A 19,297-nucleotide genomic window follows, 5' to 3' on the forward strand; every position below is an offset into this window, starting at 1 on the left:
GAACCGTGGGACTGCTGTGCCCCCTTAATTCTCCAACCTGGGCTGTCTCTCACAATGCCTCCAGGCACTGTTATCAGCACAACTGCATGTGTCCCATACCCAGCCAGATTTCATAAATGCTCCCAGAGCCACTCATGAATCACACAGAGAAAGGCACCAGCTAAATCCCCCCACATCCCAGCACTGTACGTCAGGGATATACCATCTTGCACTGCTCAAGACAAGCAGTGCAAATTTAATTGGTTCACCACTTCATCAATGGAAAGTAGACATAGGACTAGCCTTTGTAAACCCGAGCAGATTTACCAGGCACTTCAGGCAAACTCACTGGTAAAGATAAACGGTAAAACAAGTTTACTGATGACAAAAGATAGATTTTAAGCAATTATAAGTGATACGCAAAAAGTCAGAGTGGTTACCAAAAGAAAAGAAAATATATAAGCATGCAGTCTAAATTCTCAACCCTGTTAGACTGGGCAACTTCAAGATTAAGCAGTTTCTCTCACCCCACTGGATATTGCAGTTCATAATACACAGGTGTGACACTATGCCCCAGAATAAGAAGAGAGCCTGAGACATAAGCCCTTGTATTAGAGGCCTAGTCTGAGGCAGGACTGAATTTGGCAAGAACAGGACTGATATTGCAGAAATGCACATTCCTAAGAAGTGCTAGTCACAGAGTGGTCACGCAAACATACCCTGATATCAAGTGGTACCAGAACATCCCGATATCAAGGATGGTACAAAAACATTCCCCAGAGATAACTGGAACACACTGACCCCTCCTAAAAGATATGGTCAGGATGACAGTACGTAATAGAGATGTTTTTATTGAACCAACATGTACAACAAGATGATCGGTGATAACTAGTGATGTCAGAGGCAGTAACTAACTATGTCGAAGGGGCAGTACTAACTTGTTTGAACTGGGGTATAAAGATGTATCTCAGAGGGAGTATCTTTGGCTAGCCTAGGGAGCAGTAGAAGTCCCACCACTGACTGAGCTGTGTCCATTGTCACGAGCATACATGTCTTAGTATCCTCAGTCTGCCAGGTGCTATTACCGTGCTTCGTCAAAAATAAACCAGGCCAGGTGCCTTCACTGAAAACCAAGTCTGTGGATTTATTGGGCAGTTTAATTGAGGTATGCTATCTCTGCTAGCTGGGACAGCACACTGAATGAACACACATGCACCTGACCACAGCCCCTGTATTCTTCATAGAGCTATTATGAGATATTATGGCCTAACTATGATGTATTTTATACAAGATAGGTCATGTGAGATATCATTGAAAAGGTTATGATTGATTATCCTATTTGTATGCATGTATCATTTTTGTATCTGAAGCTAGGAATATTGTCTATACATCTATTACAAAGGTATTTACACCTGGGGAACACCCACTAGACAGAATGCAATCAGTCTCGATGGCTCACTGGGAAGGGCCATTAGGGAGAACAATAGGTCTTAGAAGTTGCTAATCACCCACCAAAAAGCCTTCCTGGGGATGGTGCAAACAGTGTCTGAGTTATGGCTGAGTTATGGACCAAGTCACCTGGTACTGGACTCTATGATAATACTAGTGTTTTTCCACCGACTGGGGATCAAATTGGGAGACAAAGGATTCCCGCCATATGCAAAAACTAAAGCAGGGGAGTGACATCATTGTGATGCATTCTTCATTGACTCCCCACCCAAGAAAGAGGACTGCTGGAAACACCTGAGAACAAAAAGACTAGGGGAGAAGGGCTGAGCCCAGGCTAAAGGGTTGTCTGGCCTGTGAAAGATATAGCTGCAAGCAAATGCAGCTTGCCTTCAAGACTCTCTGCAGGCTGCCTAAAACAACATTTAGGGTGAGAATTTGCTACAGTTTCTTTAGTATATTAAGCTTAGATTGCATATATGTTCTATTTGCTAAGTAATCTGCTTTGATCTGTTTGCTATCCCTTATAATCACTTCAAATCTATCTTTTGTAGTTAATAAACTTGCGTTTGTTTTGTCTAAAACCAGTGTGTCTGGAAATCATAACTTGGGGCAAAAAGCTGTATATATTCCTCTCCACGTTGAGGGGGGGGGTGAATTTCTTGAGCTTATGCTGTACAGTTCTCTGTGCAGTACAAGATGGTTTTTAGTTTTACACTCTAGAGCGGGGGTGCACTTCATTAACTGGGCCATTCCTTAGCTGAGCCTTCCCATGCAGAGCTGATCTCAGCATCTGTGTGTATAGCTGCAGATAGGTGTGTCCCTACCTGTATGTGTACTGGTAAAGTGCAGTCTGAAGCCTGGGGAAGGGCTTGACAGGCTGCATAACAGTATAGTGTTAAGGGAACCCAAGCTGGTGGATCAGGTGGGCTCAGTGATACCCCAGTTCCAGGTGGCACCCCAAAGGGGGGAAGAACCCGTCAGAACAGGTTTCACCCTTGAAACCTGGGCAAGTCTCCTCTGTTGGAGTCTTCAGTCTTCTGAGTGTCCTTGTTATCTGTAGCAAAGGAGAGGGGGAGGAGAAAAGGCAAAGCATGGGCCCACGGTGTTCTGTTTTATACCCTTAGTCCATGTGCTTGGAGAACACAAATCCAGGCATGTCTGGTGGGCATTGTTGAGTCCCCAGGCAAGGTTGAGCAATGCCCCTGGTGTGGTCTTGTGCAGGTGAGTCACTGAATTGTAGCTCCCCTGCTGGACAATGGTGGCTGATGGTGGTTTGACACCTACCCAGGCATTGGTTACTTTTCTTTCTGTTGTCTTTGTGGAACTATTATCTGGTCGATTCCCCAACTTACTGCATGTTTTACTGGCAGCCATACAACACAATCTCGTTATTTCACATGCACTATTTATATATCTATTTAGATAAAAGAGTGACTTTCAGCAGATAATAACCTTTCCCCTGATACCTTACATGGCATGCTTTATATGCAAGATCACAATTTTATATAAATGAGAAATATGGGGGTTACAGGGCACTCCCCCGAGGTATAGTTTGTCAAACTGATGTGCCCAGATCTGTAACCAAGTGTGCACCCTACGGGGACATGAATTTTCAAAATGTTTGCACTGCTAAATCAGCCACTTCCACTAGTAATAACAGGCAATTCAGACACTAGTGGGTTGCACCTCCCAGAAGGGGATAATAGGAGTGTGCCTTTGGAAACTTATCCAGCAGATCATTTTCAAAGGGGGTCACTGCATCCCAAAGGGCTAGTGCAGCCCCAGTAGTGTGCAACAGAAACTGCACCTCGGAGTGACTACAGCAGGTGACTGCTTCACACCAGCTGCCTTACTGTGATCAGCCGTGTTAGTTACCGTGTGTGTGCGCACCCACTGCAAGCCAGTGGGTGGCAGTTTATTTGTTTGGCATTAGCATTAGCAATGCTGCAGGCTAAGATGGGGGAAAAAATTGCAGGACCTGTTTATTTAAGCATTTTACTGACCACAGCCTGGTGCTATGCCTACTTGTGAGAGGCCATCGCTGTTTGAGGAACACCACTGGGATTAGTTAGGGTACAGTCACAGAGACAGTTAAATGGTGACAGACCATCTCAGCAAGAAATAAGGATGACTATACAAATCCTCACCATATTTCCCCACATCTGCATAGCATGGCATACACTTCCTCTTGTGAGAAAGCAGGATTCCTTCTGCACTGCCATCCCCCAGTCTGTCCTGCATGGAATTGTTGGTGAAAACAGAGGCACAAAGGGGGGGGGGGGTCACATCACATTGACCAAAAACTGCATCAAGCACAACACCTTGTCTGTACATGCTGGAGTACTTCCATTCATTGTTGTTAGATACTTACAGCAGGAATAGTAAAATCTACAGCTGGAGTATGAACCATGGCATTTGTCATATTGAGGACACTGTCCATGTCTGATATGTCCATGTCTGATATGACAAGTCAGGGTGAGCTACACTTTGAGAAGTCAGATTCTTGAGGGAGTGGATTTGCCTCACTGCAATGGACAGAATGATTTTCTAGCTGCCATGGAGTTCCTTCTACCATACCTCTGAGACACTTGCTGTTGCCTTTGTATTCCTCCTTTATCCTTAACCCCTCTGGGTATACCTTTTATGGTGAGTCCCACAACTGGAATGAGGACTACTGCCCATGGTGTGTGATTACGCTGCTGTCATGCAAAGCTCTCCCCAGGCATTGCTGCCTTTTGTATCCACTATACCACAGTCCCTGCACTAAATAATGTGAATGAGCTCTGCCTGGCATAACTACACTTTCGCTGCACTGCAGGAGCATCTGTGTAGAAGGTGCTGTGTGCATCTAATTGTTTTGAGAATTTGAATAGCATCCCAGGGTCATTGTTCCCTATGCCACTATTTTGAGAGGCTACTCATGTGAATAGGTACTCACCAGTGTGAGTAAGGATTGCACATACCTAGCCCCAAGAAAGGAAGGGTAGAAGACAGCCCTTGAAAAGAGCACCATGGTTCTCTTAAGAATTGATAGGAATAAATCATCAGAGAGAGGTTTTTTTCCTCACACAGTTCTCTAGCAGCCTGGGGCACTATAGTACTACTCAGTATACTCTTTAGGCTGCTGTTTCTGATAGAAAGAAATCAGAAATATCAGCTGCAAAAGAGAAAGGGGGAAAATGCTACACAATGGAACACCAGAGTAATTTGAAAAAAATCTTCTGCCACATTAATCAAAGTAACACTGAAATGTTATATTATCATAGCTTAATATCTGCAACATCTAATTACTCGGGGTAACATAATTTCAATGCCTGTCTCTTCTAGCTCTTAAAATTATACAGAGCAGGTTTCAGCCTTTTGAACATGGTTGTTGTCATAAATATAAAGGGAAGGGTAAACCCCTTTGAAATCCCTCCTGGCCAGGGGAAAGCTCCTCTCACCTGTAAAGGGTTAAGAAGCTAAAGGTAACCTCGCTGGCACCTGACCAAAATGACCAATGAGGAGACAAGATACTTTCAAAAGCTGGGAGGAGGGAGAGAAACAAAGGGTTTGTGTGTCTGTCTGTAGTCGTCTTGGCCGGGGACAGAACAGGAATGGAGTCTTAGAACTTTTAGTAAGTAATCTAGCTAGGTATGTGTTAGATTATGATTTCTTTAAATGGCTGAGAAAAGAATTGTGCTGAATAGAATAACTATTTCTGTCTGTGTATCTTTTTTGTAACTTAAGGTTTTGCCTAGAGGGGTTCTCTATGTTTTTGAATCTAATTACCCTGTAAGATATATACCATCCTGATTTTACAGGGGGGATTTCTTTATTTCTATTTACTTCTATTTTTTATTAAAAGTCTTCTTGTAAAACACTGAATGCTTTTTCATTGTTCTCAGATCCAAGGGTTTGGGTTTGTGGTCACCTATGCAAATTGGTGAGGCTTTTTATCCAACATTTCCCAGGAAAGGGGGGGTGCAAGTGTTGGGAGGATTGTTCATTGTTCTTAAGATCCAAGGGTCTGGGTCTGTAGTCACCTAGGCAAATTGGTGAGGCTTTTTACCAAACCTTGTCCAGGAAGTGGGGTGCAAGGTTTTGGGAAGTATTTTGGGGGGGAAGGACGCGTCCAAACAGCTCTTCCCCAGTAACCAGTATTAGTTTGGTGGTGGTAGCGGCCTGTCCAAGGGGTAATATTTTGTACCTTGGGGAAGTTTTGACCTAAGCTGGTAAAGATAAGCTTAGGAGGTTTTTCATGCAGGTCCCCACATCTGTACCCTAGAGTTCAGAGTGGGGGAGGAACCTTGACATGGTGGCACAGTGGTGGGATTAACCTGAAATCATTTTGAGATCCAGTTGAGATTTTTTGAACTAGAAATACAGATTTTAAAAAGGAATTTTTAGGAAGTCCAGAAGGCAGCTTTGAAACTGAAAGCAGCTTGGTTTCTCTCTGCTTTGTGGCCAAGCAGAGACAAAAGGGGATTATCTTGTGAATTGCAGGTTTTCTTGCCTGGAGGCAGGGTACTTAACTCCTGCAGGGAAATTCACAGTCTTCCAACCCAGAGGTTTTTTTTTTTTCTTTTCTTCCTAAAAGTAAATAGGGGGTGTGTGCTCTACCCATTTGCCTGGAGACAAAAGTGGCAGGGTTTTTTTTAGGATTTTGATTTTTTTTTGTTTTACAAGGAGCACAGGTTTGAAAAGAAATTTTTTTCTTTGGGCTGGGTAAGCAGTTTTCCGAGTAGTTGGAGGTTTTTTGCTTTAATTTGGGCCCAGAGCAGAGACAAGGGAATTGTCTTTTTCTGTAGGCTGACAATCACTATCAGAGAATAGGTATTCTATTCCAGCACAGCAAAATTTTACAGCCAAGTTTTGTTTGTTTATTTCTAAACCTCGGGTGTAAAGTTAGTTAAAAACAGAGAGGTTAGAATGGCCAAATCCTCAGCTCGACTACAGCTGGAATTAGCCAAATTTCAGGCTGAGGAAAAACAAAGGGAACATGAAAGACAGATAGAACTCATGCGGCTGAAGGAGGAGGAGAAGGAAAAAGAGAGGAAGCATGTGGAGGAGATGGAGAGGAGAAAGGCCCAGCAGAATATACCAACAAACCCTAGCAATCCTTCTCCAGGTACCACTTCCCATCCCAGAAAGTTCCCCACCTACAAGGCAGGTGATGATACTGAGGCCTTCTTAGAAAACTTCGAAAGGGCCTGCCTTGGGTACAACATCTCTACTGACCAATACATGGTAGAGCTGAGGCCGCAGCTCAGTGGACCCTTAGCTGAGGTGGCAGCTGAAATGCCTAAAGAACACATGAACAAGTATGAACTGTTTAAATCCAAGGCGAGAGTCAGAATGGGGATAACACCCGAGCAGTCTCGTCGGAGGTTCAGAGCCCTAAGGTGGAAACCAGACATGTCATTTACCCGACATGCCTACCACATTGTAAAACATTGGGATGCCTGGATATCAGGAGCAAGTGTTGAATCTCCAGTAAATTTGCCCTTCCTAATGCAAATGGAACAATTCTTAGAGGGTGTTCCTGAGGAAATAGAAAGATACATCCTAGATGGGAAACCCAAAACTGTAATTGAGGCAGGAGAGATTGGAGCCAGATGGGTGGAGGTGGCAGAGAAGAAGAAAACTGGTCGCAGTTGGAGCGGAGACCAGAAGGGACCACCCCAGACCACACCCTATTACCGGGGGCCGCCCAAAGCCCCACCTACCTCCCAAAGAACCCTCCAGACCCCTTATCGTCCCACCACCCCGTTCTCCAGCAACCCTTCTCGCCCCAGTGACCCGTCAGCTGGACGATGTTTTAAGTGTAACGAGCTGGGGCATGTAAAGGCCAACTGCCCCAAGAACCCCAACAGATTACAGTTCATTGCACCGGAATCACACCAGAGGTCCACAGGCCCAGATACCTCCCAGATACCCTTGGAGCGGAGGGAAACTGTGAGTGTGGGTGGGAAGAAGGTCACCGCGTGGAGGGACACCGGAGCTCAAGTGTCAGCTATCCATGCTTCCTTAGTGGACCCCAATTTAATCAACCCAGAGATCCAAGTGACGATTCAACCCTTCAAGTCCAACTCTTTCAATTTGCCTACAGCCAAGTTGCCTGTCCAGTACAAGGGCTGGTCAGGAATGTGGACTTTTGCAGTCTATGATGATTATCCCATCCCCATGCTGTTGGGGGAAGACTTGGCCAATCATGTGAAGCAGGCCAAGAGGGTGGGAATGGTCACCCGCAACCAGGCTAAACAAGCCGTGAGGCCTAGCTCTGTTCCGGAAACTTCTATCAGGACCCAGTCAGAGGTGATGGACCTGGACCCCAGGCCAATGTCTGCAACAGCAGTAGTGGATCCAGTCCCAGAGACCCAGACGGAACCAGTCCCAGAACCGGAACCAGCCGAACAACCAACACCAGACCCCGTGTCAGCACTGAATCCAGTGCTTGCAACCTCAACACCAGAGGGCCCCACCGAACCTGAACTGGCAGCAGCCGATAACCCTACACAAGAGGCTCAGCCGGAGCCTGAATCCCAACATAGTGCACCAGCGGAGAGCGGTTCACAGTCAACAGAAACAGCTCCATCCCCTATATCGCTTCCAGAGGGACCAAGCCTAGGTCCACAATCCCATGAGGAACTGATGTCTCCAGCATCAAGGGAACAGTTCCAGACCGAACAGGAAGCAGATGAAAGCCTCCAGAGAGCTTGGACGGCGGCACGGAGCAACCCACCGCCTCTCAGCTCTTCTAATCGATCCAGGTTTGTTGTAGAAAGAGGACTTTTATACAAGGAAACTCTTTCTGGGGGACACCAGGAAGACTGGCATCCTCAGAGACAGTTGGTAGTTCCAACTAAATACCGGGCCAAGCTCTTGAGCTTAGCCCATGATCACCCTAGTGGCCATGCTGGGGTGAACAGGACCAAAGACCGTTTGGGGGGGTCATTCCACTGGGAGGGAATGGGCAAGGATGTTTCTACCTATGTCCAGTCTTGTGAGGTGTGCCAAAGAGTGGGAAAACCCCAAGACCAGGTCAAAGCTCCTCTCCAGCCACTCCCCATCATTGAAGTTCCATTTCAGCGAGTAGCTGTGGATATTCTGGGTCCTTTTCCGAAAAAGACACCCAGAGGAAAGCAGTACATACTGACTTTCATGGATTTTGCCACCCGATGGCCGGAAGCAGTAGCTCTAAGCAACACCAGGGCTAAAAGTGTGTGCCAGGCACTAGCAGACATTTTTGCCAGGGTAGGTTGGCCCTCCGACATCCTCACAGATGCAGGGACTAATTTCCTGGCAGGAACTATGAAAAACCTTTGGGAAGCTCATGGGGTAAATCACTTGGTTGCCACTCCTTACCATCATCAAACAAATGGCATGGTGGAGAAGTTTAATGGAACTTTGGGGGCCATGATACGTAAATTCGTAAATGAGCACTCCAATGATTGGGACCTAATATTGCAGCAGTTGCTCTTTGCCTACAGAGCTGTACCACATCCCAGTTTAGGGTTTTCCCCATTTGAACTTGTATATGGCCGTGAGGTTAAGGGGCCATTGCAGTTGGTGAAGCAGCAATGGGAGGGATTTACACCTTCTCCAGGAACTAACATTCTGGACTTTGTAACCAACCTACAAAACACCCTCCGAACCTCTTTAGCCCTTGCTAGAGAAAACTTACAGGATGCTCAAAAAGAGCAAAAAGCCTGGTATGATAAACATGCCAGAGAGCGTTCCTTCAAAGTAGGAGACCAGGTCATGGTCTTAAAGGCGCTCCAGGCCCATAAAATGGAAGCATCGTGGGAAGGGCCATTCGTGGTCCAGGAGCGCCTGGGAGCTGTTAATTATCTCATAGCATTCCCCACCTCCAACCGGAAGCCTAAGGTGTACCATATTAATTCTCTAAAGCCCTTTTATTCCAGAGAATTAAAGGTTTGTCAGTTTACAGCCCAGGGAGGAGACGACGCTGAGTGGCCTGAAGGTGTCTACTACGAAGGGAAATGTGCTGGTGGTGTGGAAGAGGTGAACCTCTCCATGACCCTTGGGCGTATGCAGCGACAGCAGATCCAGGAGCTGTGCACTAGCTACGCGCCAACGTTCTCAGCCACCCCAGGACTGACTGAACGGGCATACCACTCCATTGACACAGGTAATGCTCACCCAATTAGGGTCCAACCTTACCGGGTGTCTCCTCAAGCTAAAACTGCTATAGAACGGGAGATCCAGGATATGTTACAGATGGGTGTAATCCGCCCCTCTGAAAGTGCATGGGCATCTCCAGTGGTTCTAGTTCCCAAACCAGATGGGGAAATACGTTTTTGCGTGGACTACCGTAAGCTAAATGCTGTAACTCGCCCAGACAACTATCCCATGCCACGCACAGATGAACTATTAGAGAAACTGGGACGGGCCCAGTTCATCTCTACCTTGGACTTAACCAAGGGGTACTGGCAGGTACCGCTAGATGAATCTGCCAAGGAAAGGTCAGCCTTCATCACACATCTCGGGCTGTATGAATTTAATGTACTCCCTTTCGGGCTGCGAAATGCACCCGCCACTTTCCAAAGACTTGTAGATGGTCTCCTAGCGGGATTAGGAGAATATGCAGTTGCCTACCTTGACGATGTGGCCATATTTTCGGATTCCTGGGCAGACCACCTGGAACATCTACAAAAAGTCCTTGAGCGCATAAGGGAGGCAGGACTAACTGTTAAGGCTAAGAAGTGTCAAATAGGCCTAAACAGAGTGACTTACCTTGGACACCAGGTGGGTCAAGGAACTATCAGCCCCCTACAGGCCAAAGTGGATGCTATCCAAAAGTGGCCTGTCCCAAAGTCAAAGAAACAGGTTCAATCCTTCTTAGGCTTGGCCGGTTATTACAGACGATTTGTACCGCACTACAGCCAAATCGCTGCCCCACTGACAGACCTAACCAAAAAGAAACAGCCAAATGCTGTTCAGTGGACCGGAAAGTGTCAGAAGGCCTTTAACAAGCTTAAAGCGACACTCATGTCTGACCCTGTACTAAGGGCCCCAGACTTTGACAAACCGTTCCTAGTAACCACAGATGCATCCGAGCGTGGTGTGGGAGCAGTTTTAATGCAGAAAGGACCTGATCAAGAATTCCACCCTGTAGTGTTTCTCAGCAAAAAACTGTCTGAGAGGGAAAGCAACTGGTCAGTCACTGAAAAAGAATGTTATGCCATTGTCTACGCTCTGGAAAAGCTACGCCCATATGTTTGGGGACGGCGTTTCCACCTGCAAACCGACCATGCTGCACTAAAGTGGCTTCACACCGTCAAAGAAACTAACAGAAAACTTCTTCGGTGGAGTTTAGCTCTCCAAGATTTTGATTTCGACATCCAACACATCTCAGGAGCTTCTAACAAAGTGGCTGATGCACTCTCCCGTGAAAGTTTCCCAGAATCAACTGGTTAAAATCGTCCTTGAGATGTGGAAAATATTGTTAGTCTTTATGTACTTGGTAGTATATTTAGAGATGCATGTGTCTTATTAACTCTGTTTTCCTAGAGCTCCAGGAAGAAATCCCAGCCAGTGTTTCACCCTAGCTGAGATTTGGGGGGCGTGTCATAAATATAAAGGGAAGGGTAAACCCCTTTGAAATCCCTCCTGGCCAGGGGAAAGCTCCTCTCACCTGTAAAGGGTTAAGAAGCTAAAGGTAACCTCGCTGGCACCTGACCAAAATGACCAATGAGGAGACAAGATACTTTCAAAAGCTGGGAGGAGGGAGAGAAACAAAGGGTTTGTGTGTCTGTCTGTAGTCGTCTTGGCCGGGGACAGAACAGGAATGGAGTCTTAGAACTTTTAGTAAGTAATCTAGCTAGGTATGTGTTAGATTATGATTTCTTTAAATGGCTGAGAAAAGAATTGTGCTGAATAGAATAACTATTTCTGTCTGTGTATCTTTTTTGTAACTTAAGGTTTTGCCTAGAGGGGTTCTCTATGTTTTTGAATCTAATTACCCTGTAAGATATATACCATCCTGATTTTACAGGGGGGATTTCTTTATTTCTATTTACTTCTATTTTTTATTAAAAGTCTTCTTGTAAAACACTGAATGCTTTTTCATTGTTCTCAGATCCAAGGGTTTGGGTTTGTGGTCACCTATGCAAATTGGTGAGGCTTTTTATCCAACATTTCCCAGGAAAGGGGGGGTGCAAGTGTTGGGAGGATTGTTCATTGTTCTTAAGATCCAAGGGTCTGGGTCTGTAGTCACCTAGGCAAATTGGTGAGGCTTTTTACCAAACCTTGTCCAGGAAGTGGGGTGCAAGGTTTTGGGAAGTATTTTGGGGGGGAAGGACGCGTCCAAACAGCTCTTCCCCAGTAACCAGTATTAGTTTGGTGGTGGTAGCGGCCTGTCCAAGGGGTAATATTTTGTACCTTGGGGAAGTTTTGACCTAAGCTGGTAAAGATAAGCTTAGGAGGTTTTTCATGCAGGTCCCCACATCTGTACCCTAGAGTTCAGAGTGGGGGAGGAACCTTGACAGTTGTGGTGGAGAGCCCGTTGAAAAGTTGTTTTATGCTGAGATGTCTGGTAAAGACATATACTTCAGCATGCTGAGAGGCAAGAATCCATTAAGCTATTGAGCACATCCATGCTGAGTGGAAGTTCAGGAGCACTCAGGAAGTGCACTAAGTTAAGTAGTTGTGTGTTCAGCTCTTTCACTTTCCATGAACTTGTGAAATTCCTCTACAACCAATTTCATTACTTTGCCAGCTTGAACAGGGTACTGTTTCAAGCAAACACTCTCACAATTGCACCTAAAGGCAGCTACTGTGTATGTAGGCATTTGGGCCCAGATCACCCCTCCTGAATTCTATGATCATCCCTCCACAAACATCCTCCCACTGTAACAAATTATCCTATGGTTGGGGGAGGTGAGGTTGCAGCATTTGCTCCTTCATGGAAAAGGCTGTGGGCCCCACTCCCACAACTGGGTATATTCAGGTGATCAAGGCCAACCACAAAAAGACACTGTGTCTCTGCACCATCTCTGGACTCCGTAGTCCCTTTGGCTTCCTGGCACGATTTCTCCCTTTGAATCATGCTGCCAAGGAGCCCCTTGGGGCTGCATTTGTGTGGAGGCACAGGGAGAATAGTTATCAATGGTTCACAATCCAGCTGGAAGGGCATCTCAAGTGGGATCCCCCAGGGTTCTGTCCTGGGTCCAGTTCTATTCAATATCTTTATAAATGATTTGGATAATAGCAGAGAAAGTAAACTTGTGAATCATGCAGATGATGCTGAGCTGGGAGGGGTCGCAAGCACTTTGGAGGACAGGGTGAAAATTCAAAATGATCTCGACAAACTGGAGAAATTTACTGAATTAAACAGGATGAAATTCAATAAGGACAAATGCAAAGTACTACACTTAGGAAGGAATAATCAACTGCACAAATACAACTGGGAAATGACTGTTTGGGAAGGAGTACTGCAGCAAAGGATCCAGGGGTTATAGTGGATCACAAGCAACGAATCAATAGGATAACACTGTTGGGGGCGGGGAGGGGAGGAGAAAAAGAGCAAACATCATTCTGGGATGCATTAGCAGAAGTGTTGTAAGCAAGACATGAGAAGTACCCAGTACTTCTTCTGCTCTGCTCAAAACTGATAAGGCCTCAACTGAGGTACCACACTTTGGGAAAGATGTGGACAAATTGGAGAAAGTCCAGAGGAGAGCAACAGAAATTAAAGATCTAGAAAACATGACCTATGTGGAAAGATTGAAAAAATTGAATTTGTTTACTCTGGAGAAGACTAGGGTGTAGGAGAATAGAGGGGAGACACTGATAACAGTCCTCAATTGTGTAAAAGGTTGTTATAAAGACGAGGGTGATAAATTGTTCTCCTTGTCCACTGAGGACAGGACAAGACTTAATGGGCTTAAATTGCAGCAAGGGAGATTTAGGTTAGACATTAGGAAAAGTTTCCTAACTGTAAAGGCAGTTAAGCACTGGAACAAATTACCTAGGGAGGTTGTGGCATTTCCATCACTGGAGGTTTTTAAGAACAGACTAGACAAAAGTCTGTCAGGGATGGTCTAGATAATATGTCTCAGTGCAGGGGACTGGACTAGATGACCTATTGAGATCCCTTCCAGTCCTACACTTCTGTGATTCTCTCTGCCTCCAGCACATCTATTCAAACCCAGTCTTCACCCTTACCCCTGTGCATACACTGCACCATGCTGAGAGACTTCTGTGGGGCCTGACAGGAAAAAGGAGATGGTGACACATGAATCTAAGGCTATGACTTCACTGTACTGATGCAGCTGCGCTGCTATAAGCTCTCTAGTGTAGCCTCTCTAAGCTGATGGGAGAGAGCTCTCCTGTTGACCTAATTAATCCACCCTCAACAAATGGTGGTAGGAGATGCTCTCCGCTGACGTAGTGCTGTCCACACCGGCATTAAGGTTGGAGTAATTTATGTCACTTGGGGGATGGCTTATTCACACCCCGAGTAACAAGTTATACTGACAAAAGTGGAAGTCTAGACATATCCTAAGTCTTAACTTAGGGGAGTTTTGAAAACAGTTTTTGGAAACTTATTAATATTCTCATGTGGCAAAAGAGAAGCAACTGAAAACATTAAAAAAAATCAGTGAAATCAACACATGTAATATGCATAATATAGTAATGGAACGACCTACAAAATGCTAACAAGTAAAATAAAGCATCCAAGAAATTCTTATACTAAGCTTTGAATACAGGGCTATATTCAGGATCACTAATATTATATCAACAACAGAGTCTGATGAAATTCCTTGTACGCTGTTGAGTCCCATTTATTGTTGACATAAGTGCCAGAATTTACATATCTAGTTAATCTTACATGTGTGATAGGGCCATTCCCCAAAAACATTCATGATTTTTTTTCCTGGTGTGTAGTCAGAAATCAGAAAAATGGTTAATTGAAACCATCTAGAAACAGACAAAATGCAGTATGACTAGGGTTGGAAGGATTAGATTATCAGTAAATGTCAATAAACTTTGATTTTGCTATCCACACACAAACCAACAAATTTCCATTGGTAACTGAAATTCACAGATAGACAAAGTAATAAAAATCTGCTTGAGAACCACAGAGTTTGATTTAAGGATATTAACTTTGTTTATTTTTATATGTAAAGTTGACAATATGTGTGTTTAATGGATATAAAGCTTTAGCTTTCTGAGTCTCGGTGTCAGTAAATAATTGTCTGACCTTCTTCCTGATGCCTCACCCCACAATTTTGTCCAACTGTGAAATTAATATTAATTTTTATTTTTATCTGTTGAAATTCTTAAAAATAAAAACCGAATTCTGCCAAGTCAAAATATGAGGCGTGGCATACAGATCCCAATGGTGGTTAGGCATGCAGCATGATGCCTAAGTCTTTGTCTATAAATATTATAAAAGCCCTCCTATAGGGACACCAAAGTGCGGTCAGCACCCTAACAGTAAACATGCGAATTAGAAGGCATGTTACAAACTCATTCTACACATGAGACAATTTTTTCAAGGAGAAACTGGATGGTCTTGTTCTCTTTCCTAATGTATCTATTCTCTTAAGACAATAGTCTGGCATGTCTCCTTTCTACTAATTCAGTGCAGTATTAGCTTCTGACTGTTACCAGTAACCTGCTCCTTTTCTAATACAGCAGGACCCTATACCTACTCAGCAGCATTCTACTAAACTGCTTCTTTTAAATAATAACAATGTCTAGCACTTTTCATCAGTAGATCGCAAAGTGCTTTACAACAAAGGTCAGTAGAATTGTAATTATTGTTAGATAGGGAAACTGAGGCACAGAAAAGTGACATCACCCATCAGGCCAGTGGTAGAGCTGGGAAGAGAACCTGGTTCTCTGGACTCCTAGTCTGGTGCTCTGTCTAAAAGGACTATGGAATGTATGGCTCAAAATGCATGAAATTCACAGTACAAGAGCTCTCTCCTGCCTTCCTTTCCAAAGAAACCCTGTTAGCTTGGGGAACTTCACAATGCCATGGTGCACTCTGAGGCATTAATCCTACCATACTGTTTAAACTGTAAGAAAGTATCAGCAAAACCACTGTATTCCGCTGCTCAGTGTGTGTGTGGAGGGGGTCAGTTGGTCAAGCCCACCCCCAGCAGAAGACCCTCAGTGGATCTGGGAGAGCAGACTGGGCAGATCACTTCCTAAGGGACTGGAAGATGGATGGTGAGTCAGGCTTCTTCCTTCTCCCTGAATTATTACTTATTTTGCCAGCAGTGAGTGAGGCACTTTACAGAGAGTAAGAAAACAAGGCCCCCTGACCTGCCCCTGCAAAGGGGCTTACAATCTACATAATCCAAGACTCTGACATTGTGTGTGTGTATTTCGGGGAGATGGCAGGCTCCTGAGAGGACATGTAAGAAATGGGAAAGCCTTGTGTTGGGATTGAGGGGAGGGGAGGGGTGAGGAGTATTTATCAAACGGTTTGGAAATCCAAAGGATGTTTGGAGTTGGTTTGGGGATTGAAGGAAAGTTCAGGGAGTTCTTATTTTAAATCAAGAGATATACCCTTTGGTAATAGGAAGTTGTGAACTGATTGCTTCTCCTTTCCCCTCTTGCTGATCCGCTATTTGGTTTTAATGCCTGTGACTGATCTATTTAGAGGAGCTTGTGGCTGCCTTCTTGTTAGCACTGGTGGTGGTAGACAATTTTGCAGTTCTCATGATGTGGGGTTGAATGGCAAATGCGCATCTACCACAATCTGAAAAGCAATTCCACTGTATCCTGGAAGCAACTAAAGTACCTTGCAAGCAGCTACTGTAATCTGCTTAAAGATGTGGAGGTCATAAGTCTAGGAAAACATGCTCTTAATGGGCTACAAACAGCTACTTTGTTTTAGCAAGTTAAATTTTTCATTATTTTGCAATAACCTTAAAGCACACATGTAAATTCATTTCACTGCAACAGTACAATCTATATCTATTTATACTTGTATATGTATTACTTGGGGGAATTGTTTCCATTTTCAAAGTTTCTAACTCAAATCCTATTGATTTGATCCTATTGATTTGATTGAATGCATCTGATGAAGTGAGCTGTAGCTCACGAAAGCTTATGCTCAAATAAATTTTTTAGTCTCTAAGACTAACATGGCTGCTACTCTGAAACCTGTCAAATCCTATTGTGATTCCTGGCAAGGCTGGAAAATATTATTCCTAGAGAAACTATTTTCTTCCTATAAGGACAAAAATTTAGTGTAGGAATGAACATTGCCCATTGACTTCAATAGAAGTCGCACCTGCTCACACCATACCTGAATTTCATTAATAAAGATTATATTATTCACCTTTAGGCAAAGGTTGTCATGTGCACACCTCTAAGCATGGTCCACAGGAGATCTTCTGTACACATACAAGTAGGCCATTATCAATTATCTTGTAATGTGGTTCACTGAAAATGAAGTAGGGAAATTTACCTTTTTGATTTGTGCTGAGGTGCTAGTTAGCTTCAGGAACATACTGTTGCCTTGATCCCAGGGTGAGTGCTGTGTGTAGGTGTACCTGTAGCAGCTGAATGGAAGTGCTCTGTAGTTTTTGCTGAGAGGATCTCTCAGAACACTGTGGGAAGCATGCTGGATAATGTTCCTTATTCCTGCTAGTAAAAGATACATTATATATTCCCTCCCATACACCACTATCCTCTCCTTGCACCTGCTGCCAGATGCTAGTATGCATGTGAAGTGGGAGGGGCCATGACCATGCCTCAAGCCCAGTTCATCACGCTCCTTATCATTGTGGGTTGCTGCTGGGTGTGAAACTACCTACCACCTGCATTCAAGGAGTGCTAGTCTAAGCATTCCTTCCCTCCCCTCCCCCCACGCACCCACCCCCTCACTCCACATGCACTTATGCAGGAAAAGGTAAACAATATGCCTTAATTATGTTGGGCAAAGGCAAATGTCCAAGAATATCTAGTGAATAGCTGACAAATCCCCTTGTGTTCTCTAGGCTATCAAAGATTTCAATACTTAATCTCCTAGGCCTATTTTCATCACAGTTAAATAAATCAGACATTCTTATCTAATTTCCTAAGATAATAGGACTGGGCAGAGAATTTAATACATAATTTAACTTTTCTGCAGGCACCATTTTCAACACATTTATCTTCCTTACCTGTCTTAACTGTAACTTATCCCACTTCTGTAATTCTGTTTCTATATTATGAAGAATGGAGTCTACATTCCTCTAAAGCACACTTGAAAAAATAATTGCCAAATTCTTAAGTCCCAGTGATGTTACCCTTTTACCTACTTCTATTCTGTGGATAAAATATGATAGACTAGACCCTCTAGATATTGACAGACACTGTTTCCAGTTTAATGTTCTGCTCTGAGATATAGCAAAATATAGCTGACAGTTTAAGAAGTTACAGAATGAAATCATCTGTTTTCATTAAGTTAAATAAAATATCAGCATCAGCATTTAGAAGATTTTTTTGCTCCTTGTTCACCCTGTTAAGTCCCCTGATTTCCTTCCTTCATTAACTCTGAAGAACTACTTTCAAAGGCTCAGTTGATAGAGTTAACAATGACGTCTATAGGAGATAACCCTGCCTGGTGCCCCTTGAAATGTTACACAACTCAGAGGTATTGTCTAGTGAGCACTGATGTTTGGGATTTTTTTTAAAAGGTACAGTCTTGTGATAAAAGCATTTGATTGTGATTCAGCGTCCTGGGTTCAATTCCTCACCCTCCCACAGACCCTCCTGTGTGATCTTGGGCAAGTCGTTTTATCTCGGAGTCTATGTTCCACATCTGTAAAATGGGGATAATACACCCTTTCTCCCACCCTTTGTTTCTCTTGTCTACTTGAAGTGTAAACTCTTTGAGGCAGGGACTGCCTCTTACTTTGTGTTTGTACAGTAGCTAGCACAATGGGGACCTGATCTCACCTGGGGACTCTAGGCAATAACGTTGTTCACAGAATAAATAATCCCACACTGTTGAGATCCATAGCAGTTTTAACACTGATTGCCATGAGAGCTGGACTGAACCTTAGAAAACACAATGATTCTTTTTAGTCTTTTGTTTCCATCTGAGCAAAAGGTAGTATAGCAGTGTCTTATTCCTGCCTAGGCATCAGCCACCAGCAATATTGGCAGGACTGTAAAGATCACTAATAATAGTTAACTGCTGACCAGAAAACCAGACAGAGAAACTCATTCACTATTTTTGGTGTGTTTGAATAACATGGAGGCGATATAAAAAAAACAATCGAAATATTAAGGGATTTAGAAGCCAAAGTATATTCTTTGCTGTATCAAACTTAAAATAAGTCAGTTTTTACCTAAACAGTAACCCTTTAAAACCTATTTTAAATTAAAGTACCTCCACATTTTGACAAATATCAAAGTAGGCTGCAGAGACCAATACCACTAACCTATGCATTTGCTACCAGTCACGGCTCAGAGATTGCTCCTTTAATTAAAGGTACTCTCATTTTTTCACTCTAAAAATAAGTGTTTAGATTATGATGCACTGGTGACCAGCTGGAGTGATGGTCTATTCCAGTTACTAGATTTTATACATACCTCAGCTACTCTTATGGCTTCCAGGACTCGGCTATCCTTTTCATTGTTCTTTTGTTTCTGTAAAGCTTTCCATACTGCATTCCTTAAGCCTTCTCGACTCACATCCCCACAGAGTTCATTGCACATCACAACGAGATTGTAAACAACACCATAGCGAATAACCCAGAATAGTTCTTCACCTGCAAATAATTATATTTTAGCATGTGGTACATGTAACAATTTTGGTATCAGATTAATCTATTTTAGGAAGAGACAAAGAAAGAGAAAACCTTTATTAAATGCAGAGTTAATATAATACAGAAAAGTATGCTTCAGGTTT

General features: G+C 43.8%; 1 protein-coding gene across 1 annotated transcript in view; it reads right to left on the reverse strand.

Annotated features, from left to right (window-relative positions):
- Nucleotides 1–19,297, reverse strand: part of TMEM232 (transmembrane protein 232) — a 144,421-nt gene that overhangs the window by 47,484 nt on the left and 77,640 nt on the right. The window contains exon 11 of the mRNA XM_084629186.1: nt 18,979–19,157. Coding sequence (XP_084485312.1) covers nt 18,979–19,157 — 179 coding nt within the window. The remainder of the gene's footprint in view (nt 1–18,978; nt 19,158–19,297) is intronic.

Source organism: Lepidochelys olivacea, assembly GCF_965140295.1.
Source record: "Lepidochelys olivacea isolate rLepOli2 genome assembly, chromosome: 5".
In the NCBI taxonomy this organism is placed as follows: domain Eukaryota; kingdom Metazoa; phylum Chordata; order Testudines; family Cheloniidae; genus Lepidochelys; species Lepidochelys olivacea.